General features: G+C 44.4%; 2 protein-coding genes across 6 annotated transcripts in view; one reads left to right on the top strand and one right to left on the bottom strand.

Moving 5' to 3' along the window:
• Positions 1-10,021, top strand: part of Rab6a (RAB6A, member RAS oncogene family) — a 39,190-nt gene extending 29,169 nt beyond the window's left edge. For both annotated transcript variants that reach the window (XM_028770687.1, XM_028770688.1), the window contains exons 5-8: positions 41-152; positions 2,759-2,852; positions 5,960-6,026; positions 7,996-10,021. In XM_028770687.1, coding sequence (XP_028626520.1) covers positions 41-152; positions 2,759-2,852; positions 5,960-6,026; positions 7,996-8,060 — 338 coding nt within the window. In that variant the 3' untranslated portion in view covers positions 8,061-10,021. The remainder of the gene's footprint in view (positions 1-40; positions 153-2,758; positions 2,853-5,959; positions 6,027-7,995) is intronic.
• Positions 10,022-12,631: 2,610 nt separating this feature from the next.
• Plekhb1 (pleckstrin homology domain containing B1) lies at positions 12,632-26,340 on the bottom strand. 4 transcript variants are annotated; one of them, XM_028770641.1, is made up of 8 exons: positions 26,178-26,340; positions 24,611-24,686; positions 23,148-23,300; positions 22,493-22,595; positions 21,514-21,553; positions 18,279-18,383; positions 14,321-14,420; positions 12,632-13,816 (listed from the first exon to the last, which is right to left on the bottom strand). In XM_028770641.1, exons 2-8 carry the CDS (start codon positions 24,645-24,647, stop codon positions 13,680-13,682), a joined length of 675 nt encoding a protein of 224 aa, XP_028626474.1. In that variant the 5' UTR covers positions 24,648-24,686; positions 26,178-26,340; the 3' UTR covers positions 12,632-13,679. The 4 variants fall into 4 exon arrangements, with proteins under 4 accessions (XP_028626474.1, XP_028626475.1, XP_028626476.1 ...); XM_028770642.1 differs by having other exon boundaries at positions 26,188-26,309; XM_028770643.1 differs by lacking the exon at positions 18,279-18,383.
• Between the last annotated feature and the right edge of the window lie 386 nt (positions 26,341-26,726).

The following is a 26,726-nucleotide window of genomic DNA, read 5'->3' as shown; positions in this document are numbered from 1 at the left end:
TTTCAGTAACACTAATCCCTCTGTCCACTCTCAATGCCAGATGTTAACTCATTCCAGCAAACTACAAAATGGATTGATGATGTCAGAACAGAAAGAGGAAGTGATGTCATCATCATGCTAGTAGGAAATAAAACAGATCTTGCTGATAAGAGGTATGAAATAATTCTGAATGCTTAGCTTCTATGTTAAATAATGTGTTTGTTTATTAAAAATGCTTTTGAAAAGAAGTTTAATTTTATTTTTAGGTATCTGAAATATAAGTATAAAAATTAAACTTCATTTGTGTAAGCTCATGAACAACTTTTTTACAGAATTGTCACACATGAAGCCAACAAATATTTTATTTTTTTTTAAGGTTTAATAAGTGGAGCAGACTATTCCAAATGACTATGTTTTTAAAAAATATTCTTAATGTTTAGACACACATACTTAATAGTCCTCTTATAAAGGCAGTCACATAATTTTATTATAATTCAGCAATGTGGTCTGTGTGTGTTCGTGTGGTTTTTGGTTGTATGGTTATTCTGCATTTAGCTGAGTATGAATAGCTTAATTGTAATACCTTAGTCAAATGAGCAAAGCTCATTCAAGTCACAAGATGCAAAGTATATTAACATTCACTATAAATTCCATGTGAATGGCTTTCAGCATTCTTAAGTGGTCTTTTGCATATGCTTTCTGGTTTAGTCTTGACCACACTGTTTAATTAGAAAGCAAAGCTTTTACTATTTATTACTTATTCATTCATGAATTGGATATTGAAATTCAGGTGATGAATTCATGCTATTAACTAAAATGTTATGATGTAGTTTATTTGTAAAGAATTGTGCAGATGTTAAGTCTACTTCTGCCCAATGGTAGAAATAAAATTGGATTGGTAGTATAATTAAGAAGTAATCTTTTTTTTTTTTTTTTTTTTTTTTGAGACAGGTAAGAGGTTGGGATGTAGCTCAATGGTAGAAATCTTAAGATTTGTTTGTTTGTATCTGTGTGTATCTGTGTCAGGGCCTTATTCTTAAACTCAGACTTGCCTAGAACTTATACAGATCAGGCTGGCCTTGAACTCAAGATCCTACTGCCTCTTACCTGAGATTTGGGACTATAGGGACTACATGCAGTTCAGTCACTAACATTTTAAAAGTAAAAGAGGGGCAGACTGCTGATGGGTTAGGAGATAGGGCAGTTTCTGTGAAGCTGGATAGACTGAGTTTGATCTCTGGGATCCATGTTATGAAAGGAGAAAACTCGTACATTTGTGTCCATATACATACCTGTGCCATACGTGTTTTTTAAATCAAAAGATTGGAGCTGAGGGTAGAGTACTTACTTGCCTAACATGCACAAGGCACTGCCTGTGTTTTCAACCCTAGCACTGCTTAAAATCTGGAGTGATGGTGGTGTATTCCTGTAATCCCAGCATTGGAGAGGTGAAGGCAGGAAGATGAGAAATTTTAAATCATCTTGGGCTAGCAAGGTCTAAGCCAGTCAGGGATGTGTGAGGTTATATGTCTCAAAACAAAACATCCAGTAGGTTCAGCCACATAAAAACACATTAATAAAATAAATCTTAGTTTTATGGGGCTAGGAAGATGGTTCAGTGGAGAAGAGGAGTTGTTGTGCAAACCTGAGGATCTGAGTTCAGATTGCTAATGTGTTAAAAGCCAAGTACGGCCCATGCCTTGTTTGTAACTCCAATGTTGAGGGCACAAAGACAAGAGGATTGCTGGGGCTGTCAGGCTACTAGGCAGAGAACTATATATAGGGAAGCATACCTTGTTCTTTTCAGTTTTTGGTACACATTCACCCAGGTACAGTCACCAGCAACTGCACATCCATCTGCGCGCGCACACACACATACACACGGGGCGGGGGGAGATTGTTAAATTGGGGGTTGACAATGTAGCTAAGTTCATGGAGGGCTTACTGAGTTCTGTCAAAGGCATTACATAAAAAATTGGCATGGTAGCATGTTCATATAATTCCAGTACTTTGGGAGGTTGAGTGAGGCAGGGATATCAGAAGTTCAAAGTCACCCTGGGCTACATGAGGCTTGCTCGCTCCTTCCTTCCTTCCTTCCTTCCTTCCTTTGTCTTTTTCAAGACAGTTTCTCTGTGTAGACAGTTTCTCCGTATAGCTCTGGCTGTCCTGAAACTCTCTGTAGCACAGGCTGACTTCAACCTCAGTGATCCTCTTGCCTCTGCCTCCTGAGTACTGGTTTTAAAGGCATGCACTGCCACCCCTAGCCTGAAATTCTTTTTACACACATGCACACAGACACACACAATTTGATTAAGGAACTGGAAAGGTAGCTCAGTTAAGAGTACTGACAGCTCTTCCAGAGGACCTGGGTTTAGCACCCACATGGCTCATGACCATCTGTAACTCTAGTTCCAAGTGTTCAGTGCCCTCTTCTGAAAGCCTCTATGGATACTAGGCATGCATGTGCTAAACAGAGATGTATGCAGGCAGAATACTATACACATGAAATAAGTGAAGGGTTTTTTTTTTAGGTCAGTAAACTGTATATTCTCATTAGTAGAGCTCTTGCTCAGCATGTGTAAGACCCTAAGTTCAATTCCCAGTACTAGGGAAGAGAAATAAATATAACATACACAGACATGTACAGTTCTTGCTACACACAGTTATGTTTTCAAACTAACAGCTGTTTCTATAGCCAGCACCAATAGAATTTTGTTTATAGTTTTATAATTTCATTTTTCAAAAATAAGAATTTGTCTTTTTAAAATTTTTCCTATAGGCAAGTGTCAATTGAGGAGGGAGAGAGGAAAGCCAAAGAGCTGAATGTTATGTTTATTGAAACCAGTGCAAAAGCAGGATACAATGTAAAGCAGGTAAGTGTTCTTTGAGTATGAATGTTTGTTCCTAACTTATGAAAATATGAAATAATTATGAGTAAGCTATTTTTTTTTTTTACTATAAAGGTTTACTTCAATTAGCAACAGCAACTAGAATTCATTTCATTATTTGGTAGTCAAGACTAATACAGGAAAACTAATATTTGCTTTCTGTAAAGTACATTCTGGCCAAGCGTGGTGGTGCACACCTTTAAACCCAGCACATGGAAGGCAGAGGCAGGCAGATCTCTGTGAGTTTGAGGACACCCTGATTTACAAAGCAAGTTTCAGGACAGGGTACACAGAGAAACCCTGTCTCGGAGAAGGAGGGGAAAGGAGGGAAGGAAGAGGAAGTACATGCTATTTAAACTTTACAAAAGGAGAGGGCTTTTTTGTTTATTTGTTTTTGTCTTTCTTTTTTTCCTGGGTGGGTGGGGGTGCTGTGAGAGGGCGGGTCATAAGACCACCTCATAGTATCAAGCTGTTCTTGTATAAGATGGGTCTGCCAAAATCTAGGCCAAAATTAATAGAGGAATGGCCTGGCTTATTATAATTGCAGGCCACCTTTTTAATTTTCTTTTTGTTTTATTGTTTTTATTTCAAGATAGAGTGTACTGACCAGATTTGTTTCAACTTGACATGAGCTAGAGTCATTTTGGAAGAAGGAGCCTCAATTGAGAAAATGTTCCATAAGATTGGCTTGTGGGCAAGCCTGTGGTACATTTTATTGACTGATATGAGAAGGTTCAAGTTGCTGTGGGTAGTATCACTCCAGGACTTGTGAGTCTGGATGCTATAAGAAAACAGGCTGAGCAAACTATAAGGAGTAATCTAGTAAATAGCACCCACCCCTCCATGACCTCTGCATCAGCTCCTGCCTCCAGGTTTCTGCTCTGGGTTTCTACTTTGACTTCCTTTGATTATGGACTATCACGTAGAAGCCTCCCCCAAGTAATTTATGGTTGTGGTGTTTACCACAGCAGTAGAAACTGTTAAGGCATAGGGCCTGATATAGGGATCCCCTAGGTGCTGAAATTACAGGCTTAGGTCACTACAATACATTTAAATTTTTTTATGTATATGAGTGTTGTACTTGCAAGTATATATGTAAGTTCCTAGTGCCCAAAGGGCCAGAAAAGTGTCCCCTGGAATCGGAGTCACTGGTAGTTGTGAACCACAGCACAGGTGCTATGAACCAAACTCGAGTCCTCTGCGAGAGTAGCAAGTACTCTTAGCCGCTGAGCATCTCTGGCATAATACCATATCTATCTTTATACATCCTTTCTATTTGGTACACTTTTCAAAATAATATTCATTTATTAGATGAATAGGCCTATCCTGGGGAAAACTAATTATCCTTCTCTTAGAAAGTGTTACTTGCTTATAGCTCTTCTAGGAGTGGGGCCTGTGGTGTCAACTGTTCTTGGAGTTGTTCAGGCCTTGTTTAGGCAGCCTAGTTGGAAAACTTCTCATTTACTGCTTCAGATCATTACTTGATATGGATCTATTTAAATTGCTTATCTCATTTTGGTAAATTGGTAGATCTTATGCCTCTAGAAATTTATTCATTTCTTTTAGATTTCATATTGTAGTGGAATAAATGTTTTTTTTTTAAATAAAACCTAATAATTTTTGAGTTTCATTGGCATTTGTTGTAATGACTCCCTTTACTTCCTTAATTTTATTAATGTGGATCTTCTTCCTGTGAGTCAGTTTGGCTAAAGGTTTGCCTTACCTTTTCAAAAAACCAACTCTTTGTTTTGATGATTGTTTGTATTGTTTGTTGCTGGTCCCCTTTCATTAATTTCTGCCCTGATCTACATCCCTCTACTGATGTAGAACTTGGTTTCTTATTCTTCTTCAAGGCACATCATTAAATTGCTCACTTGAAGTCTCTCTGTATCTTAATGTAGGCACTTAGAGGTATAAACTTTCTTTTTAGAACTACTTTCATTGTATCTCAAGAGTTTGATATGTTGTGTTTTTATTTGATTTCAGGAATTTTTTTATATCATCTGTCACCTTACCTATTTTGTTCAGGTGTTTGCATCTTGAACATGTCTTACATTGAGTTCTCTGGGATTTCATCTATTTTACTATATGCTGTTACTTTAGGGCTGATAATTTTTAGAGGAGTTATTTTTGGGGTTTTTATGGTTTTACTGCATTAGGGATTTTTTTATTTTTTTATTTTTTTAATTTTTTTAAATTTTTTATTTTTTGGTTTGGTTTGGTTTTTCGAGACACGGTTTCTCTGTGTAGTCCTGGCTGTCCTGGAACTCACTTTGTAGACCAGGCTGGCCTCGAACTCAGAAATCCGCCTGCCTCTGCCTCCCAAGTGCTGGGATTAAAGGCGTGCGCCACCACCGCCCGGCGGGATTTTTTTTTTTTTTAACATATAATGTTGTTTTGTTTATTGGGTTTGTTTTCCAAATCCTTTCAGTTGAAGTATTTGCAATATTCATATGGTTCTTGGATGTGCTGGAATTGAATATTGTCCATGAGGTCAGGGTGCCTGGTGTAAGTTCTCTGTGGTTCCCTGAGTAGAATATTGACTTAGAGAGTGGCTACAGATGTTTGATCACACCACTGTGCAGAATTCACACTATCCAATTCATAAATATTGACTTCAGTAACTATTGAGCATAAACAGCCATAGATAGTGTGGTGTAGGCTTTGCTTTTAGTGAGATTAGGGGTCGGAATGGTGGAGGGCAGGTAAGGATAAGGACTACTGTTAGATCAGTTTAGAGTTGAGGGGTAAAACCTGAAATAGGTAAAGTGTCTGGGAGCAGAACAGTCCTTGTGCATCCTTGTGTCTACTGTCTGGTGTTTGTGAAAAGGAACGCTTTCCCTTGCCCTATTCCTGTTTTACTATATATAGTTTCACTTGTATTAAACATTTTATGTTTTGGTGTGCTAGTGTTGGATGTATACCTATTTATAGTTCTACTTTTAAATTGACTTTTTATCACTGTATAATAGCTGTAAGATGACTAACAAAATCTTAAGGTCTTAATTTGCTTTCTTGATTCTGTCATCTAAGTGAGGAATAGCCTATTTGCCATCCTATGGTCGTCAGCTCAATACCTTCTCTTCTCACAGCTTTTCCGGCGTGTTGCTGCAGCTTTACCTGGAATGGAAAGCACACAGGACAGAAGCAGAGAAGACAGTATCCTTTTTGCTTTTTAAGAAAATTTTACTGTTTAGCAAATCATAGTGGCACATGTTTTTAACCCAACACTGGGAAAAACAGAAATGGGCAGATCTCTGAATTTGAGGCAAGCTTGGTCTGCACAGTGAATTCTAGGACAGCAAGGTTTATGTAGAAACACTATCTCAAACAAACAAACCTGACAACAAACATTTACTACTATTCTTTGGAGTCATATTTGAGTGGCTTATTAGTTGCTTGTTGTGGGTCAGAATACCTGATAAAAGCAGCTGAGAGTGGAAGGGTTTGTTTTGCCTCACTGTTTAAGGGTATGGCCCACCCACCATGGTGGGGGAGATGCAGCAGCAGAGTAACTCTCTTAAGATCATGAGGCAGCTAAGCTGTCATGTTGCTTCTGCAGTCAGGAAGTAAAGATGAATACTGGTATTCTGCTCTTTTTTCTTATTTAGTCCAGGACCCCAGCCCATGAAATGATGTCACCAGTATCCAGTGTGGGTCTCCCCACCTCAGATCTCTCTGGAAATGGTCTCAAACACTCATAAGTTTATCTCCTGGATGTTATGAATTTAGTCAAGTCAAGTCGCCAACCAAGATTAACCATCATAGTTGGCTATTACCTTGAATGTAGAAATTGGTGTCTTGGTTGCACATAAACTCAAGATTTCTGTAGCAAATTAGGCCTGGTTATCCAGACCTGACTTCTTTTACTCAGATTTTGTTGCTTGCTCACCTGCACCTTTTCCTTTCTGTGAGGATGTGGTAGGGTAGGTTTGTTTTGTCTAGTTTGTTTTTTGTCTTGAAACAGTCTTGATTTCAGGCTGGCCCCAAACTTCTGACCCTTCACCATCTGAGTGCAAAGATTACATGTCCCCCCCAACCCCCACAAAAAAAAAATACATTCTTCATGTGGTTGTTGTATTGGGGTTTTTACCCAGGGTGTCTTGCCTGCAAAGCCAAGCACACTGCCAACTAGGATCAGCTTTAAGTCTCCTTCTTCCCCCGCTTGTAAAGATTGTGAACAAGCATATGCCAGAAGAAGCTATAAGATCCCCTGGAGCTGGTGTTTCAGATAGTTGTGAGCCACCTAGTGTGAGTGCTTGGAACTGAACGCAGATCCTCTGAAGCCCACTAAGTACCCTTAAGCTGCTGAAACATTATCTCCTAGCTTCCTCACTTGCTGTTTAGTAAGCAAAAAAACTTAAAATTCCCTGTCTCCTGAAGTTGCATTTTGTATCCTGGATTTTTCCAGATTTGGCACAAGAAATAATTCAGAATGGAACTGTATCATAGCTTCTTATTTTGGAAACAAGATATAAGATATAACACATCTATTGATTTCTAAGAGTTTTGATTGAATGTTTTCATTGTATTTACCTTCTACTATTTTCTCTTACAAAGATACATTTATTAAGCTGAAGACTTCATAACACTCTGTATTTAATGATTCTTATTTCTAAGTATTTATTACTTTTAATAACATAAGTTCTGAGTTGGAGTAACATTTTAAATTAAATTTTTCCCCTTATTTGAATTATTTTGTTATGGCCAGACACTTATTATATATAATTCTTTAAGAAATGTCATCTTCATAGAGTTTTTTGTTCATATAGAATAATTTTCTTAGAATAGATTCCTATGAGTAGGGCTCATATTTCATTGAATTTTGTTGCATTATAAGAGATACACCTGTTGACATATGTATCTTTATCCCAGCACTCAAGGCACAGGCACAGGCAGAGGCAGGTGGATCTGTGAGTTCGAGGCCAGCCTGGTCTGCAGTGTGAGCTCCAAGACAGCCAAGGCTGTTGTTACACAGAAACTCTGTCTTGGAAAACAGAGAGAGAATATATGACTGAATTGGTTCTGAAATCAGATAGATAGAAGTATAAGGGGCTTGTCAGAGATGTCAGAATTCAATAGAGTTAGAATTGTACTTTTATATACAACTCCTTAACTTTTGTTTCAGTGATTGACATAAAACTGGAAAAGCCTCCGGAGCAACCAGTCAGTGAAGGCGGTTGTTCCTGCTAATCCCCCTGGCATCTTTCAACCCTTCTACAGAAGCTCACTGCTTTGGCCCCATACTCTTTCATTGACTGCAGTGTGAATATTGGCTTGAACCTTTTCCCTTCAGTAATAACGTATTGCAATTCATCATTGCTGCCTGTTTCGTGGAGATGATCTATTAGCTTCACAAGCACAAAAAAGTCAGTGTCTTCATTATTTATATTTTTTAAAAGCCAAACAATTCCAGCATACTCGTGATAACTTTGAGGATTAGATACATTTTCTTAACATTTTTTCCCTTTTTAATGTTATGATAATGTACTTTAAAATGATGAAAATCTCAGCAGTATGTGTGTGGCTTGTTAAAGAGCAGTGTGTTCACAGCAGCATTTGCCTTCTTGCTGTCTCCCATCTTTTGATCCCTTTTCCTTCTCCCCTTCCCTGTTCTTACCTTCCCCAAACAAACAAGAGATGGCAAACAGCAGTATAACCAAGCCCTTTGAAATTATCCATAGTTTTACAGATAAGCTTTTAGCTCCAGGCCATGAGCCATAATGTCCAAAATTATTCTTGAGCACTGATAAAAATTACTTAGACCTTCTTTGAGGTCAGAACTCATCTGTTGCTAGCATGATGGGCAATGCTTAAATAAGGAAAGAGTTCTGATATGTCTTCAAAATGAGTCCACGAATTTACCGAGTGCTTACAGGTAAAGGAACATAAAATGTATTTCTGATCAGAACAGGTATCCCTTTCACATGAGCTTTACTAGACTCTGGGAGAGAAAAGTAGCCAAGTACTTCTGAACCATTTTTTTTTTTAACACTTGTTTTGTCATGGTGAAATTATAAAAGTTTAGCAGTTCTCCCAGACTTTTTTAATTGTCAAAATGCTGTCTTTTTTTTTTTTTTTTTAAATCAACACCTTTTAAAGCAATAGATTTCACTTGGGTTTCTTTTCCAAAAAATGCTATGTAGACAAGGCATTGTCAAAATCAATTTCCTTTAAGAACCAGCAGAATATAAATTTGACATGAAGAGAACTGCTGTATCTAGTAGAAATAATATCTCAAGTTTACCAACTAAAGTACCTTCACAGAACAGCAAATACCCTTCTGCTCTGGTCATTGGTTCAAATTTGGATATGGAAATAATTTCCTTGGAAGTCCCTAGAGGCAGGTCAGAGAAAGCATGCATTAAGAGGGAAAGGAGAGAATGGAAATAAAAGTCACTATAATGCAGATTTATGCCTTATTTTTTAGCATTTTTAAAATGTTGGGTCTTTCAAGCTGTTTTTTGCTTTTTATTAGATCTATATAAATAAGTTAACTAGCAATTTAGTTTTGTATTTAAGCTACACTTAATCTTTTTTTCTTTGGTGATATTTATTTCTTTGCCTTTTTTTTAAACTTCAAATTTTTAGGTGTTTAGTTGAATATTTAGAGCTTCATCACCATGGCAATATGTATTTCCCTTGAAACATTGCAAACAAATATACTAGGAGTGCACCCTTTTAATCTTTACTAGTTATTGTGAGATTGCTGTGTAAGTTAATAAACACATTTGTAAATACATTATTTGCAGGGAAAAAATTCTGAGTTCTAGCTCAGAAGAAGCCTGCGGAGTTTATGTTGTAAGCATTACTTAACACAGTATAAAGATGAAAAGGTAACAAAAATAACTTCATTCTTCCTCACCTCCTCATTGCAACAAAATCCCTAACTGGAAAGCCCACCTCCCCTCTCCCTGTCCTCCACTTTCACATCCTGTCACCTTGTAACACTTGGAGAGCACTTGGATTATGGATCTGAATAGAGAAATACTTTCAGATAATCATTAGCCCACATACCCCGTAACTTATACTCAAACATGGGATGGAGTTGTAAAGTGCTTTTATAATACATATTATTGTTAAAAGCAAGGGTTGACTCTTTTGTTTTATTTTGACATGGCATGTCCTGAAATAAATATCAATTCAATATGGCACATGGTTCACATTTTTTATTTGAAGGAATTGTGATTTCTGGAAAGGGGGGAGTGACTCTCTTCCTATATGCTGTTGCCTTTGATTTTTTTACGTTGCTTTGGAGTAAATAGCATGCTGCTTGTCATGCTGCTCTTCTTATTTGGCTTGGAGTTCTTGGACTGAAACAGTAAAATGTGTTCATGGTCTAGATTTTTTTAAAACACAGTTTTGCTGCCAAGTATATATAAGCAAAACACAAAAGAAAACAGGTATTGACTTGGCTTCCCACTCCTGCCAGTGCTTCTTGCTTATGCTTCTCTCCTAGTGTGATAAAATGCACTTGAAATAAATTATATAAATAAATGACTTAACAAGAACAAATGTGAAAAAACAGGAAGTCAGAATTCTTTTCAAGGGTTGAGGGTGTGGAAGAGGGGCAGCAGTTCAGGAGACAGCCCTACTGGGGTCATGCACCAGGTGTGATATTTTGGTCAGTGATGGACCATATATCAAATAAGGTTTCATATAATTGCAACTGAGCTAAAAATTGATGGCGGTAATAACACAAAATCTCATTTGTGGAAATCAATTGTACTTTCATTCACAAAAGTATAGTTCATACAATTAAATACAACACATGATGGCAATAATAAAGCCTGATTACTATCTTACTGTTATTTTAAAATGTAGTTCTGCTTACAAAAAAAAATTACAAAATATTATACCAGCGAGGCCCTTACACATTGGTTACTATGTCTCTGGGTCATTTGTTCTTTTGTGTCTAAGCTTGTGTTCTGTTGATTATGACACCAGCAGGAGTAGGCTATACCACACACAGACATTAGAGCCTAGGTTTGTGTGGTAGGTTATACCATCTATACTCTGTGATGTTGACTTGGTGAAGAGAGTAAGGCAAGGAATGACTTTTTTTTTTTTTTTTAAGTAATTTTAGGGGGCTGGAGAGATGGCTCAGTGGTTAAGAGCACTGACTGCTCTTCCAGAGGTCCTGAGTTCAAATCCCAGCAACCACATGGTGGCTCACAACCATCCGTAATGAGATTCGATGCCCTCTTCTGGTGTGTCTGAAGACAGCTACAGTGTACTCATAAATAAAATAAATAAGTCTTTAAAAAAGATGAAGTAATTTTAACTGACACAGTAATGCATATATGTAAACCTAGACTCAAGAGCCTGGGTCAGTAGGATTGTTAGTTCAGGGTGGGCATGAGTTATAAAGCAAAACTTTTATCTTAAGAGGGAAGGACACATGGCCTGCAAACAGGGCCTGTAAGCATGTCTAGCCCATTACCAGTTTTCAACTTAAGCTTTAGTCATTTATGGTGATACATACCTTTAATCCCAGCACAAGGGGTTAGAGGGATTGGGAGCAGAGGCAGGTGGATCCTTAATTCAAGGACAGCTGGGGCTACACAGAGAAACCAAGTCTTAAGAAGCGATCAATCAATTAAATAAACAAATATGCTCAAGCTTTGTTGGAGCTCCGGCATACTTTTAAACCATTCAGATATGATTGAACAGTTACAACAGTTCTTATGACCCCAAAGTCTGACCACTCACAGATCAAAGGAAATCCCTGCTTTTGCTTAGCCACATCTGACTCTTTCTCCTGCCCCATTACTGTAAGAGTTAAAAACCACAGGCCATAGATTTTATTGGTGCAGCTATCTTCAGAGGTAGCATTAGGACACTACAAATGCCAAGAGAAGAGGAGTTGATGAAAACAAAGGTAAGGTACTACAATGAGATGCTTGGAGGTTTGCCCTGTGGTTCCTGGGACCTCTGCTCAACTTAATATCATATGGTCATACTCAGTGCCTATGCTTGAGACAGAAGACAGCTTTGTCAGCGTGGGATCGTTGTTTCATTCTGAATTCTTCTTGAATCTAGCTTCCAGTCCTAGCTGCCCTGTTTTCCCTTTGGGTTAAATCAATTTTAGCTGGGGTTTCTGCCATTTGACAGCCTCCAGAAACCTAATGCAGGTTCTGTTTGTTCCTAGCCACAAGGTTTCTATGAGAACAGTTCAAGTTTAAGTTTAGGTGCAGGAAGCTACAGTGGAAACAGTCCTAACACTTGGGAGCTAAAGAGATGTTTCAGTCAGTAGAGTCTTCATCACATAAGCACAAGGAGAACACAGCACCCAGATAAAAAGTTGGGCACCACAGCAGGAACCTTTAACCTCAGCCTTTGGAAGGCAGAGACAGGATTTCTGAGGCTCACTGGCCAGTCAGTTTAGCCAAACTGGTGAGCTCCAAGTTCAGTGAGAGACATCAAAAATAAGTTGAAGCTTGATAAAGGCACTAAGGCTGGTGTTCTATATTCATGCACTCATGCACACACACGAATATTCTAACATCAGAGGCCTCTTGGCAGGCATTATCCATCAGCTTAGCTCATAGAACAGAGATCCTGATAAAGCTTCCTTTTGACCCTTCAGAGATGGTAACCAACTTCATCTGCCATGCTATAGGTAGGAAAAGCAAGATAGATAACAAATTGTCCCAAATTGTTCAGCTGACATCTAAACTCACAATGCACTCTACCAGTAGATGCTGGGTCACAGGGTTGTCCAGAGGAAACAGATCCTGGAGGAACAAAACAAGCAAAACCAGTTCTGGAGCCAGTCATGTCTTTATTAGTCTCTGCAGCTGAACCAATGGAGCCCTCACATATGCTAGGAATTTTAGTGAGCACTCTGGCCACTGAGCCAGGGATTTAGCTTTTCTATTGGCAAAAATTGGGACAGGGTGATGGAATAGTTTGGAACAGGATCAAATGGAGAGATTGCTTGCCACCTACAGACAGGCACATGAGGGGTTCCCCAGGCTGGTGCCATAGTGGGTTGGCCCCAGAGCAAAATAATGCCATCTCCCCCCAGAGTGAAGGAAGAGAAAAAGCTTCAGATGTTACCAGTCAACACCATAGAGCTGAGCTCCTGGGATCAGAAAGGCATTTCCTAATGGAAGCAACTTCCTAAGGCCGGAGGTCCCAAAGAACTCACCTGTTCTCACAGCTAGGAAACCTTAGGGTTAGCTCAACTATCATAGGGAAGCTACAAGTGGGGAAAAGGTGCCAAAATCTGTGTTTTGGATAAGGGTATGTTCTGCCAGTGCTAACTAGACAGGCAAAGTATTCATTATAGTTGCAATCAAGAAACTTTACTCCATAAAAAGCCCCATCATGCCTTTATCCAGAAAGTTCCTTCACCTAGAGCTAGGACCACTACAATCCAACCCCTTCCACAACACCATACCATTACTGGATTCTTTGGGCACCCAGACTGTCTGCCTTACTCCTTGCCCTCACTTATCCTTGCCAGACAGGTAACTGTAGCTTTGTTGTTTGCTCTCTTGTGAGCTCCATTCCTCAGACACTTAGAGCCAAATGAAGTCATGTTTGCTGTGTCTAGGGGAAATTCACATGTGGTTTATGGGGGTGCCTGGCAATGGGTGTACAGACTTTTGGCTATGTCTGTGCCTGAGATGTTAGTTTCCTCTGAGAGGGAAGGAAGATAAGTGGTGGGAGGAATGGGCCAAGTGTAGAGGGCTTAGTGGAGAGAAAGGGGTCAAAATAGGACAGTTTACATAGTAGATGGCAGAGGATCCGGAAGAAAGGGGTCTTGCGTTCTACATGCACATCCCGTGGTAGGAGCCCCAGAGCTCAGAACCAGCAAGGCGACCACATAAGTGAGCCAAGAGCAGCACCCGTGGCAGCCCCAGCAAGCATGCCCATGGCCAACGGGGCGCCTGAGCTGTAGCAAGGATCCTCTCGTACTATCACGTGTGTCACACCAGGACCTGTAAGAAGAGCCATACAATCAGGGTCAGTGCTGGTGACTCTAGTCCAATCTCTTGTTAAGGCATGAGCTCATTCTGCTCCCCAGTCAGAGGAACTGAGACTTTGAGAGCATTCGCTCCTACAGATCATACATATGCCACTGATGGTGACTATAGGACTGGGGCTGGGCTGCAGGAAACCCCAGGATCCCTAGGCACCTGGGGATCAATGCAGCACTTGGGGATGGACACTTGTAACTAAGACCTTGGGAATAGGAAGAGTGTCATTTCTGCAATAGCCACCTGGGGTCGCCAGCAGAACAAGATTGTCATTGCTGGGCTGTTTGGCTGAGTGGGGCAAGCCCAAGAAGTCTGTTTTGAATCTAGGATCATGGAGGGTGAGATCTGGAAAATACATGTACCCTCTGTCTTCATTGATGGATCATGGGCAAGGCCTGGCACAGGATTGTGGCAGGAGAGGGACTGGCGTGGCAAGAGAGGGACTGGCATGCCAGGGGCACTTACCTGCATAAGGTGGCCCGTAGTAGCTGCGGACATATGTAGCCTCATGTGCGTTGGGAGGCACCACTTCATAGTAGTCCTGATACGGGCTGTAGACGCGTACCTGGGAAGTCCAGTCAGGTTGAATGCCCAGGGACTTCCTGGTTTGGGTCTGATCCTAACTCTTTCATTCTGTGGCCACCCTCCTCCCCAGGGCTAAAGGGAAAAAGTGTGTCCTCCCCATAGAGTCCATAACCCTTCACCTCTAAAACCTCAGCCTCTACATCCAGCTCCCAATGATACCTTTTCTCCTACCTTGGTCTTCTATATTGCCCAAATTTCCCATGGCTCCCAACTTTGTAAGTCTAACTACTCTACAGTGCTGTTACTCAAAGAAACCCAACTGATTGTTCTAGTCAAGGGAAGAGACCAATGACCAAGCCCTAGGCATGAATCAGAGGAGGACTAGGGCAAAGGAAAAGAAGAGTCGTCATTGAAATAACTATTATCTAGCATCTACTGCATAGCGGGTCCCGAGGGAAGGTGCTCTCATGTCACCACCTCTGATCCTGCAAGTCAGGCACTGCTGTCCCCATTGTACCCAGTGTTGTGGATGAGGCACAGAGAAGGTGAGAGTCCTGCCTTCCCCTTCAGGCCCTTACCAACCTCCCACATCCTAGTTCAAAAGCTACCCACTATAAGAAGCCCTCCTGGGCTCAGAAGTATTTCTTCCTAGGGTCTCTGTGACTTGGATAGTACCTCTTCTTATCTTTTCTCAACCTTTCTGGCCTGTTCCCCCAAATGTGTGCTACTTCAGGACAAGGCCCTCAATTTGTGTCACCTGCAGGGGATAGTGAGGACAAGAGCCAGTAATACATGCATGATTAACAGTAGCTGTCAATCCAAACTTACCACTTTAACTCATGGGGTAGCAGACTTGGAGGGGGTCAGAATCTCTTTTCTCCGGGGACTCCCCGAGCCCTGTTCTCACTGTGTCTCCCACTAGGCATCACACCAGAATTGCCCAACTCTGTTTAGAAGTGCGTTTGTGTCCAACTAAACTAACACAAATGGATTGTGCCATCTCTTTCTCTCACAGCCCTGTTCTTCCTGGAAATATTCTTGTCATTTACTGGAACCAAGAAATCCAGTGACTACCTTAAAGGTTCCTTCTCTTCCCCTAGAGTGTGTGTGTGGAAGCATGTGTGCATGTAGAAGTCAGAGGTTGATGCATGGTATCTTCCTTACTCACTTTCTGCTTTATTGTTGAGATAGTTTCCCACTGAACTTGGAACTTGCCCCTAGAAGCCTCCTATTTCTTTTCCCCAGCACTGAGATTATAGGAGAGCAACGTTCTTTTTACATGGGTCCTGGGGATCAAACTCAGTTCTTCATGGCAAGAAACTAAGCCATCTTCCCAGCTCCCTCTACTCCATCTTTGAGACAGCGTTTCCTGCAGCCTAGCTTGGCCTTGAACTCAGATCCTCAGATGAGGATGACATTGAACTACTGATCTTCCTGCCTCCACCTCCTAAGTGCTGGGGTTACAGAAATGTACCACTAAGCCTGGCTCTAGAACATTTGCTTTTTGAGGGGAGTGGGTATTTGATATATAGCCCAGACTAGCCTTGAACTCACAGTCTCCAGCTCACTTCCTGGGTAGTAGGATTATAGGCACGTACTACCAAACCCAACATTTTCTTTCTTGTGATGTTGGGGTTTGAACCTAAGATCTTAGGACTGTTAGGCAAGCATGTACCACTGGGCAACATCTCCATCTCTTGGCACTTTTGTCTTTCCATACTGGCCTCTCACAAGGCCACGAGGTCTCAGGATTTTATCCTCTATGCATTTCTGACAACCTATTGGCCAATGCTGAGGGAGTATAAGCCATTGGCTTTAGCAACTTGGACACTAGAAGTGATCTTGGGGGGGAGGGGGAATGTTCTTCAAAGGAATGGTTGGGGAAAAGTCAGACTAGAAAAGACTGAAGAATCCTTAAGGAAGACAGGGATCAACATTACTACATCAGCCTGCCCTGAAGCTGCAGTAAGTTGGTAGCTTTGTGAGGCTCTGGGGTGGATGGAAAATACAACCTCATGTCTCTTCGGGGCATGTGTTCCTCCTACCGTCCAGCTCTGGGAGGCCCAGAAGAAAACTCAGAGCACCTGGCAACTCAGAGCACCTGGCAACCAGTAGGTAACCTCAGAGACCTCCTTCTCCCATAGCCCAGCCCCTCCTATGGGCAGAGACAGTGCTGTCCAATCACTGAGTTCATACAAATAACCCCTCTGCGGTTGTGTTCTTAGGTTTATAGCTTTTTAAATCTCATTTTTATGCTTTGTCACCTGGAGTCCCAGGCCTCTCTGTGATGAACTGAGTAACACTGATCAAGTTAAATAATATTTCAGAGCATCGGTTTCTCTGTAATACCTGGAGAATCAAGCAGAACTATATCTATTGACTTCTGGGCTCAGCTGTTCTGCATGCTATAGTCACCAGAAGCTTCACTCATCCCTCGTACAGGGGATCACCCCAGTGCCTCACATATGTTGAGCTTGTACTGTACCACTGAGACACAACCCTAACCCCAGGAGTTAGTCTTGAACATGCAGATTTCCAGGCTAGAGGTATATATAGAATTCAATATTAAAAGCAGTATTTGCCTAGCTTGTGTGAGACTCCGTGTTCAATCCCTAGCACCACAAAAATATTTATATGCATGTAAATAGGGCAAAGTTCCTAGGCCCCACCCAGGACTTAGGAGATTCCAGCACACAGGAGATGTCAACATTTGTTGTCATGTAAGTCTCTAAGTGGTTCTAAAACACAGCATCACTAAGTAATAAAAGAGTCTGAAATTGACCATTAAGACCACAAGCTCCCATGTCTACTCACGCCTGACCAGGCCCTTTGCTGAGCCCTGGAGACAGAGGAAGAGTTGAGACCCACAACCTGTGTGCTAGCTGATCTTCATTGTCAACATGACTAGACTTGGAACCACCTGGGAGACACACCTCTGGGGATGTCTGTGCTGTGTTTCCAGAGACTTAATTAAGGAGGATAGACTCACTGAATGGGACAGCACCACCCTATGGGTTGAGGTTCCAGACTAAATAGAAAAGGAAAATGAAAAAGCCAGCCGGACACTGGCATTCCTCTTTCTCAAATGTGAGCAAGTAGCCTCAAATATCCACCGCCATGCTTCTCCGCATGGAGGAGTATGCCCTCAACTGTGAACTAACGGAAGTCTTTCCTTCTTTCAGTTGCTGCTTGTCATGTATTCACTCATAGTGATAAGAATAGTAACTACTACATCTTGATTCCAAGAAACTTCCAGGGCAAGGACAGATTCAGACTAAGTCCCTTCCTTTCTTTCCTTACTCATTCAGTGACCTATTTATGCCAGCCCCTTATGAAGGGGGTAAGGACAGACGGTCCCCATCACTGGGCACTGATTGAGCTCATGCTGTACACAAAGTCCTGTACTGAGCTTCAACTGGGCAGAGGAAATGAGACCTGGTCCTTGCCTTGGAGGAAGTTCCAGTTTCAGGTGGTCTAAACAGACAGGAATAAAGTAGCTCTTAGACCATGCGGAATGAAGCCAATGACAGAGGACTGTGCCCTGGGTGACAGTGCCTGAAGCCCTGAGAAGCCCTCTCTGAGGAGGTAGCCTTTGAGGTAGTTCTTTAAAGAGAAGCATCAGCTGGGCAGGTGAATGGAGAGGTTGAGGGTTTGGGCAGCAGGGACAGCATGAGAATCATCAGGATGAGGTGAGAACCAGAGCAGCAGTGGCAGAGAGCACAGCGAGCACAGGGGTGACATGTGACAAGCAAGTCTAGCCAGATTCCATGGGCTTGAAAGCCAACTGTGGTCCAGTGAGGAAAAGGGAGCCAACGAACATGGAAGGAATGGGACAGGTGGCTTTGGAGGCTCATCCTGAAGGCCAGAAAGGAGGCAGGAAGGGCTGAGCTTCACTTACCCAGATCCGCCTCTCAACCTTACAGGGGTTCCATGAGAGGGTCGTACACCTGACCTTAGGGCAAACTCGACGGCTCCTGGGTGGGACGGTGGCTCCAGCTGGGGCCTGCTCCAGCCACAGAAACCCAAGAAGGGAGAGGGAGGGAGATGTCAGATGCTCTTTACACCTTAAGAGACTAGGAGATGTTATCAGGCCCCTACCAGAGTCCTGTGCCAGCTGTGTCCATGCTGGGGGTTGGTCAGAGAAGGGGAAAAGGGTGTCTGTTACTCAGTGAAGGAGCAATGGCCTCCTTCCAGCTCTCCCACCTCAGCCTCAGGCACAGGGGGATCCCAGTCTCTTTACCCCACAACTCTAGCCTCATCTGTGACTGTAGTATCCCCCAGGAGCCTCCTCCCAGGGTGGGGTACAGTCACTCCTGCATAGGCTGGAGGGCAGAGAAGCCCACAGACACAGATGTAAACATAGAGACGCAAATACAAAAGCAAACACAGGCACCAGCTCTAGTAAGCCAGAGCCCAGAGGGATGTATATCTGGGGAGCAAAGAGGGGGAGCATGGAGGGCCAGGCAGAGGTAAGGGATCAGTAGGGCAGGCAGGTGTGCAGGTAGAGAAGAAGCATGGAGGGCCAGGCAGAGAGGGAGCAAGACAGCTTCATAGAGTCACAGAGTGCAGAACGGTCAGCCCTCACCTCCTTCCTCATGCTGTCTTCAGTGCCACTGATGCGGGGGACTTGGGAGTTCCAAGGGTGCTGAGCCTGAGCTGGCTCCCTCTCTGACGATTCTTGTTCCTCCTTCTAGGCTTCCTACACCTGAGAACCCAAGCCTGCTCCCAGTATCTGACTGTGGCCCTTAACTGCTCCGATAGCCTCTGAAAAATGTCTATTTCTCCAACTGGACTTTAAGACCCTTCGTGACCTGGCCCTGATGACCTCAGAGGTCATCTCTCCAATGCCACTTCCTCCATGGTAAACCTTCCAAGCAGGCCAGGCTCCAGCTATTAGGTGCACACATTTGCACACACACACACACACACACACACACACACATCCCTCTTCCCTGCCTCTGCTCATGTAGCTCCCATTACCAACGCTCGCTTCTTCACTACCTCCACTAACCAAGTCTCCCCTGAAGACTCCTCCAACAACTTAAGATTGCGAGATGGAAGGAACCACCTCCAGTCCTTAGACCTCAGCTTCCTCATCTGTAAAATGGGACTGATAGCTCCAACTGTTACCAACCCCCAGTCCTTGAAGGACGAAATGATATAACCATGCCATGTTCTTAAAATAGTGCCTGGCCCTCCGCAGGTGGATATACCCAGGAGGGTTTCTAACTGTCTTCTCTGCTACTTCCCAGTAGACACTCTCTCCAGGTGAGAGAGGTCTCAGCTGTTCCACAGGCAGACGCAAAACTGTAGATTCTGGAGGCTGTCAGGTGGGGGCCCATGTTGTACCTCAGGCAACTCTTCAAACTCACCTGCACAGCCTAAATGCCTATGCTCAGCCTGTCAGCCAGCAAGGCTTAGTCCACACCCACATCCTGTTGCTGGGAAACTAGCCCCACCTCCTAGATGGTCCCTGGGTATTCACAACCCCTACCTAGGAGCCAGCAGGCCTTTTGTGCTTGTTTTTGAGACAGGGTCTGGCTCTATGCTCCAGGCTGACCCCAAACTTTTAATTGTCCTGTCTCAGCCTCCCAAGTGCTGGGATTAAAAGCACACACTGGTTTGTACTAGCTACAGACCAGCTTTTTGAAAATACAAGTCTGGTAGCTGGACAAAGGTACCTGCCTTTGATCCTTGGAAGCAGAGGCAGGAGAATCTCCCAAGTTTCAAGTCAGCCAGGGCTACACAGAGAAAAACCATGATTCAGAAAAACCAAGCCAAACCAAAACCAACAAAACAAACAAAAATGTCTGGTTCTGTGAGGATGACTCAGTTAGTGAAGGGCTTGCCTTGTAAGCACAAAAACCCGACTTCCATCCCCAGCACCCATGTAAAAAGCAGGCATGACTTCATGTGCCCAATCCCAGAGCTGTGACAGCAAACACCGTAGGATCTCTGGGGCTTGTTGATCAGCCAGTCTAACTAACCTGGTGAGCCCCAGATCCCAGAGAGTAACTCTGTCACAAAACTAAGGTGAATGGCTTTAAGGAACAACACCGAGGGAGAGCTCTGGCTTCCACACACCTGTGTGCACAGCCACAAATACACACGCACAACACGCATACAAATAAATCAATTTGAAGACTGTAAAAGACGGAGCTGAGCTGATCAGTCCATTCTTGCCTTTCGCTTAAAAGCTCCCAGTGGCATAGGGGTGGGTGCTGTCAGCGGACACCAGGATCCTTAAAGCAAGGCCTAGGGGTTCATGCTTGTAATTCTAGCTCTTGGAAAGCTGGGGCAAGAGGATCACTGCAAATTTGAGGCCACTCGGGCTAAATGATGAGTTCAAGGCTAGCCTGAGATCCAAAGTGATACTCTAAATAAAATATAAAAGATAACCAATATTCTTAGCACAGAGTCTGAACTCCCAGCTGTCTTCCCCACCAACCCTCGCCATTCCTTGGACTTCAACCACCCTGATGTCCTAACCCACCGGCCTTTGCACATACTGCTCCCTCTTTCCTGGAAGGCTGTTTTCTTCACCATAGCTCCACCTTTCACCTCATTTATGTTTATCCTACAAGTTTCAGGTTAAGCTGCAAGTGAACTCACACCTAGATCAGATCCCTAAAAGGGTCACATACTGCATAGCCCCGCCCAAGCAGTGACTGGTATCAGAATGGAATGATTAATCAGTTCGTTGTTTTCTATCTGGTCCCTTCTAGACTGAGAGCAGGAGGGTAAAGCATCTCTTGGTTTACTTCTGATCCTGTGACCCCTGGCAGGGCACCTGACACACAGTAAGAACCCAATATATTTCTGTTGTGTGGACAAATGAGCCTCAGTCTCATCTTCTGCAGAGGGGGAACAATAACCCCACCCTCACAGGACTGTTCTGAGTGGCATCATATCTGATATATGTATCCCTCTTTTCTAGCTTCCATGCAGCCCTCCAGTGAGTCCCTACTCCTGGGAGCACCTGCTGATGCCTCCCTTCTCCACAGGGAACTCCAGGGGACTGAGTCTCCATGAACTTTTCTACTCTAGACTAAAGTAGAGGCAGAGACCGAGTCTGAGTCACCCATGATTCCATGGCACATGGGGGAGCGGGAGGTGGAAGCGCAGGGACTCACCGGGGTGGAATTTGCCTCCAACAGGGCTGTCTTCCATGCTCTGCAAAGCAAGACCCTCCAGAGAATGAGTGATTTGCAGGATAATCATATGGGGAGCCCACCTTGTAGATGCTCCTCCCCCACCCAGCCCCTAGTCCCCACCTTTCCCAACTTCAGGTAGACAAAAGCAGCTCCCTACTGCCCTAGTCCCATGGATAGCCCTGAGGTAAGCTAATGACTCTTAGTCTAGCTTCTTCTCTTCAGTTACCCTAATTGAGTTTGGGAGGGCAGGGTCTCTTCGGAACCTTGCACGCCTGGGTGATGCTCTGCCTGCAACCCACCTCCATGTTCCAACTTGCACAGCTTTGCAAAGCCATGGCCCAAGCCTCAGGAATGCCCAGAGGATACAGGACAATTGGGCTTTTGTTGGTTGCCATGGCATCTGGCTGGGATAGACAAGGCACCTCTATGCTGTGGGCCCAGAGCATAGCTGCCCCTCCACCCACACACTCATCCCTTTCCTTCTCCCCCAGGACAGAGGCCCAGCTGCTCAGGCTGAGGGTAGGAGGGGAAAGAATGTACGAGAATAGATGGCACTGAAAAAGATACCCTTCCCAAGATGGGCTGCATCTAATATTGGGGTGCGCTGCTTGGACACTGCCTTCCTGAAGGCAGGTCTAGGCCTACCCTCAGCTCAGAGTCCCACCCACTAGGGTGGCTCTCAGAGAGTCGTTTGAGATGTCACCAGGCATATCAGCTCCTTTCAATCACCCTGGAAGAGGGATCACTTCACAGGCTGCAAATTACCTGATTCCAAATGCCCGGAGCCCCTGCACCCAAGGCAGGTGTGCCTCCATCCCTGAGTTCTCTGGGTATGCACCAGTTACCAGTAATGCTGTTGCCCTCTGCTCAGCCTGTACCACATAACCTTGTTTCTAGTTATCCCCTCTTCTAGTTGCACCCCAAGATCCCACTCCACACATCCCCTGAATCCACTCACATGGCATCATCCCGGGTCTCCGCACACAGATGCAGGCGGGAACCCTCCCGTAAGTTCACTGTCAGCAGGCCGTCTCGGCTCCTGCCCTCGGGGGGCTGTACATCTGGAAGCACACACACACACATACATGGGATTCCAGAGACCCTAGTTTCCCTGACCCCAGGAAACCACACAATGGCAGGGATTGACTTCCCAGGGTCCTGTTGGCCATTCATTGTCAATCTCTGATCCCATATGTGTTCTTAGGAGTCTGCTGTCCCCTGCACAGCCTGTCATCCTTTCCATATTACTGGCTTCCTAGCACATCTCTCAGTTGTTGTGTTCTACTACGGCCTCAGTCATGGTTGAAGCATTAGATTCGCTGTGTGACTCTAGGCCAGTCACATCACTTCTCTGAGCGTATATCATCTTTCTACTCTCTAGAACCTGCAGGCGTTTTATCTGGAGTCACCTAGAAGGCACAACACAGGTCAGAAACTCGACTAAGGACCAGTCTCTTAATGCATAGCTAACTGACCTATCTTTGGCTAAGGCCCAGAAGCAGTATTTGTGGGAGCTCTCTGGAAGCACCCAAGAGCCTTCCGAGTACAATTCTCAGACACAGGGAAGACCCTGACCGCAGGCAGAGTTCCATCAAAGAAATGCTTTTACTCACCCTGACACTCTTGGCCGACCTTTATGTCTCGGACATTGAAGTGGATAACTACACGGTCCTCCTCGTCCTGTGCCGTCTCATCATGGTAGTAACCCAGCGTGCCGTCCAACCACAGGGCAAACCAATTCCGCTTCCAGCGGCGGAGGATGGAGCCTGCATGGTATTCCAGACCCACCTGAGCCTGCTAGGGGCAAGAGCCCCAGATGGGCTCCCAGAATCCCCTCAGCCCTGGGCCCCATTGTTGTAATTTCTTTCTTGCTTCTCTAAAATGAAGACAAGGCCTCTTCTTTTTTTATATTTCTCATCTCTGGCAGCTACCGGCCTGACACACAGCAGAGGCTCAATAGAAGTGCTGAACTGTAAATGGCAACTCACACCAACACGTGGGAGCTTCCAGAACAAGCCCAAGTCTCCTCAAAGGCAAACACCTCTCCCTGCTGGAAGCCTCTAGCATGTCTCTTATCTCTGGTTTGAGTGACAGTCATTTGTATCCTCTCTGACCCTGTCACCAGAATGGGGATCTGCACCTCCCCACATGAAGTCCTAAAACCGAGCAGGACCTGTATTCAGTGTCTGCCAAACTAAACGAACTGAGAATGGACAAGGGCAAGGGATATGGAGGCTCCTAGCCCAAAGGACTCCAAGATAGCTACTCTTCAGTTCACAGCTTTGGTTAGATGGGGGTGGGGTGGCCACTGTGACACTAGACATTGGTTCAAAACATAAGAAGGTTCCTTAAGCAAGGTGAGGAGGCTCACACCTGTAGTTCCAGCCCTTGGAGGCTAAAGGGATTTCAAAGCCACTCTGGACTACAGAGTAAGACCCACCTCAGAGAAAATAATAAAGATAGGCATGGTGGTACATGCCTCTAATCCCAGCACTCAGGTGGTGGGGGCAGGAGTTCAAAGTCATATTTGGCCACATAGTAAATTTGAGGCCAACTAGGGCTACATGAAATTTTGTATTCCTCACAATGCGTCACAAACCCCCCAAAGGAGGGCTTCTAGAGCTATGGTTCTAACTCTGCTCTGGCTTTGTTCTGTGTCCTGCCTGGGTTGGGGTTGCTGTGAACACACAGGGCACCAACTTATCTGTACCCTGAGGAAGGTACAGTTAGAGTCTAGGGCCAGTCAAAAACAGTTGTGTTATAAGTTAGTATGGGAACTGAGGAAGGGAACCTGTGACCCGGCTTAGTGCTACCGGGGCAGCGAGGAACTAGAGAAGGCTCATCAAAGAGAGACATCTGATTGGTCTTGAAGTATACAGTTTTGCTAAACAGTCAGAAATGGGAAGAAATGAATAAAGAGGAGGCCAGAACGCCCTGGTATAGGGAGAAAGGTCCACCATGATGTGTGGACACATTGCCTCCCTCCTCCCCCTCCTCCCCTTCCTTCCCCTCTTCCCCCTCCTCCCTGCCCGGGGATCAGGTGCAAGGCAGACAGACTTGACCCAGAATCACTCACTTTGTCTCCATAGCCAGCCGCCCCTCACCAGGGCCATTTCTTCAAAAGGACTTTCCAGGGTGGAGTCGGGTGGGACCTGTCAGAGGAGCCAGGACACACAGACCTCACAATATAGCTCCTGAGAGAGAAGCCCCCCAACCCTGCCCTCCCTAGAGAGCCTGGAACCATGCAAGGCTGAGTTAGTAAACAAACAGACCAAGCACTCTCTGCCCGCCCCCTCCTAAGGCTCTGTTCCAGCAGAGAATGGGGACTCTGTCTCAGTGGGGTCAGCAGGCAGCCACCCAGTAGGACAGGGAGGGGGTGGGAATGGGAGCCCAGGCCAGGGTTCCAGAACCTTGGCAAGTCTCTGCTCCATGCTCCTCTGGCCTGAATGAAGCAGGTAAAGGCTGGAATGAGGAGTTTTTTAACATTCATAAAATGTTAGAAAATGGGATTTGGAAATGGGACAGTACAGAGTATCAGTCAGAGCAACGAATTTCCACGATAGGAAGAGCCTCCTTCATAGTCAGACACCACAGCGGCCATTTTTGAAGTATATAAAACAACAGCTATGCCGTTGAGCACTGTGCGCTCGCTACACTTCTCTGCCTTCACCTACTGTCTCACTTGAGCTTCCCAACCATCTTTGCCATCATTCCTATTTTAAAGACAGTTTGAAAGTGGCCCTGGAGAGGTCTGAACTACACAGACTCCCTTGATTACAAAGCACTGGAGGTGAGATCCACACCAGCCACCTCAGCTCCTCTCCAAGAGCTTTAAAGAGGCCCAGTGCCAGTCAGGTGTAGTAGGAGAGTGTTTAATCCTAGCACTCGGGAGGCAGAGGCAGGCAGAGCTCTGTGAATTGGAGCTAACCTGGTCTACCTAACAAGTTCTAGGCCAGTCAGGCCTACACAGTGAGACTGTCTCAAAAAAACAAAACCAGCCTGGGGAGTGGTACTTCATGCCTTTAATCCCAGTACTCTGGAGGCAGAGGCAAGTGGATCTCTGAGTTCAAGGCCAGCCTGGTCTGCAGAGTGAGTTACAGGATGGCCAGGGCTATACAGAGAAACCCTGTCATGGATAAACAAAGCAACTAAATTTAAAAAAAAAAAAAAACAAAAATCCCGACAATGTGCAGGCTCAGGCGGCTCGAATTGTAACTGTGAAGGTAGAGGCAAGCATTGCTAGTCTTTAAAGACCCCCAGGTGATCCCAACGTTTGCCAGCTACTGCAAACCTTTCTGAGTCCCCAGACATCCCTGTTAATGGAGATCTTTAGGAATACTTTACATGTGGACAAACTGAGGAGGACGAGGACAAGTGACGCATCCCTGTATGTGACAGAGTTCAGACTGGAGTTCAGGTGTCTTCCCTCTCTTATTAAGAACGACTTATTTATGAGCAGGAGCCTCAGCCCTTCCCCCACCTGCTCATACCTGTTGCTGCGCAACTAGGGCTGGCACACCTACAGTGGAAGCCTTGGCCTCTTGTGTTTCTTCTCTGGCTCATTCCCCTCCCCAAGCTCTGACACAGATCTTACAAGAGGGTCGAGTGTACAATCCCTCTCAAGTTCCCCTTGCTGCACCCACCTGTTCACACCTGTAGTGGATACTGCTGCCACAAATGCCGGCTACTCGATGAAGCTGCTACCCACGCCGATCGCACCTGCGCTTTGCTCACCCCAGAGAGCCCGAGGCATTTCACTCCCCAGGCACTGCGCGGTGCCCTGGGGCCTAACTGCCTCAGGGCCCCGCCCTCCAGACCCAATTCACTCCCAGGGAGGGGGCGTGGCGTGGAGAAATTCAATGACCGAGCCATGCTGGGATTTGTAGTCTACAGTTCTACACTGGGCAGAAGCAGCCCAGAATAACAGTCCCGTGCTGACCCCAGAAGAGGTACGAGGCTACACATATAATTTTATTTTCTTCCTCTCTCTTTAGATCTGCTTATATTTCCAGGGCTGTCCTCAAATGATCTGCTGAGCAGCTGAGACTAGAGATGTGTACCACCACACCCAATTTATTTTTCTATTACGACATTTATTTGTTCGCCTATTTTTCAGAAAATACTTTCCCCCTTTCCCCTTTTAGATATGTATTCCAGGACCTGCTAAATAGTGATCTACACTCCATCCCTGA

The sequence above is a fragment of the Grammomys surdaster genome, unplaced genomic scaffold (assembly GCF_004785775.1).
Source record: "Grammomys surdaster isolate TR1022 unplaced genomic scaffold, NIH_TR_1.0 203, whole genome shotgun sequence".
Lineage (NCBI taxonomy): Eukaryota > Metazoa > Chordata > Mammalia > Rodentia > Muridae > Grammomys > Grammomys surdaster.
The sequence above is the reverse complement of the archived record's forward strand: the minus strand, read 5'-3'. Positions and strand labels throughout refer to the sequence as shown.

Coding starts and splice junctions, on each gene's coding strand:
- Plekhb1 (XM_028770641.1), bottom strand. CDS start 24,647: ATGGCCCTGGTGAGGGGCGGCTGGCTATGGAGACAAA. Junction 23,301..24,610: donor CGGCTGGCTATGGAGACAAA/GTGAGTGATTCT, acceptor AATACCATGCAG/GCTCCATCCTCCGCCGCTGG. Junction 22,596..23,147: donor GGTCGGCCAAGAGTGTCAGG/GTGAGTAAAAGC, acceptor GTGTGCTTCCAG/ATGTACAGCCCCCCGAGGGC.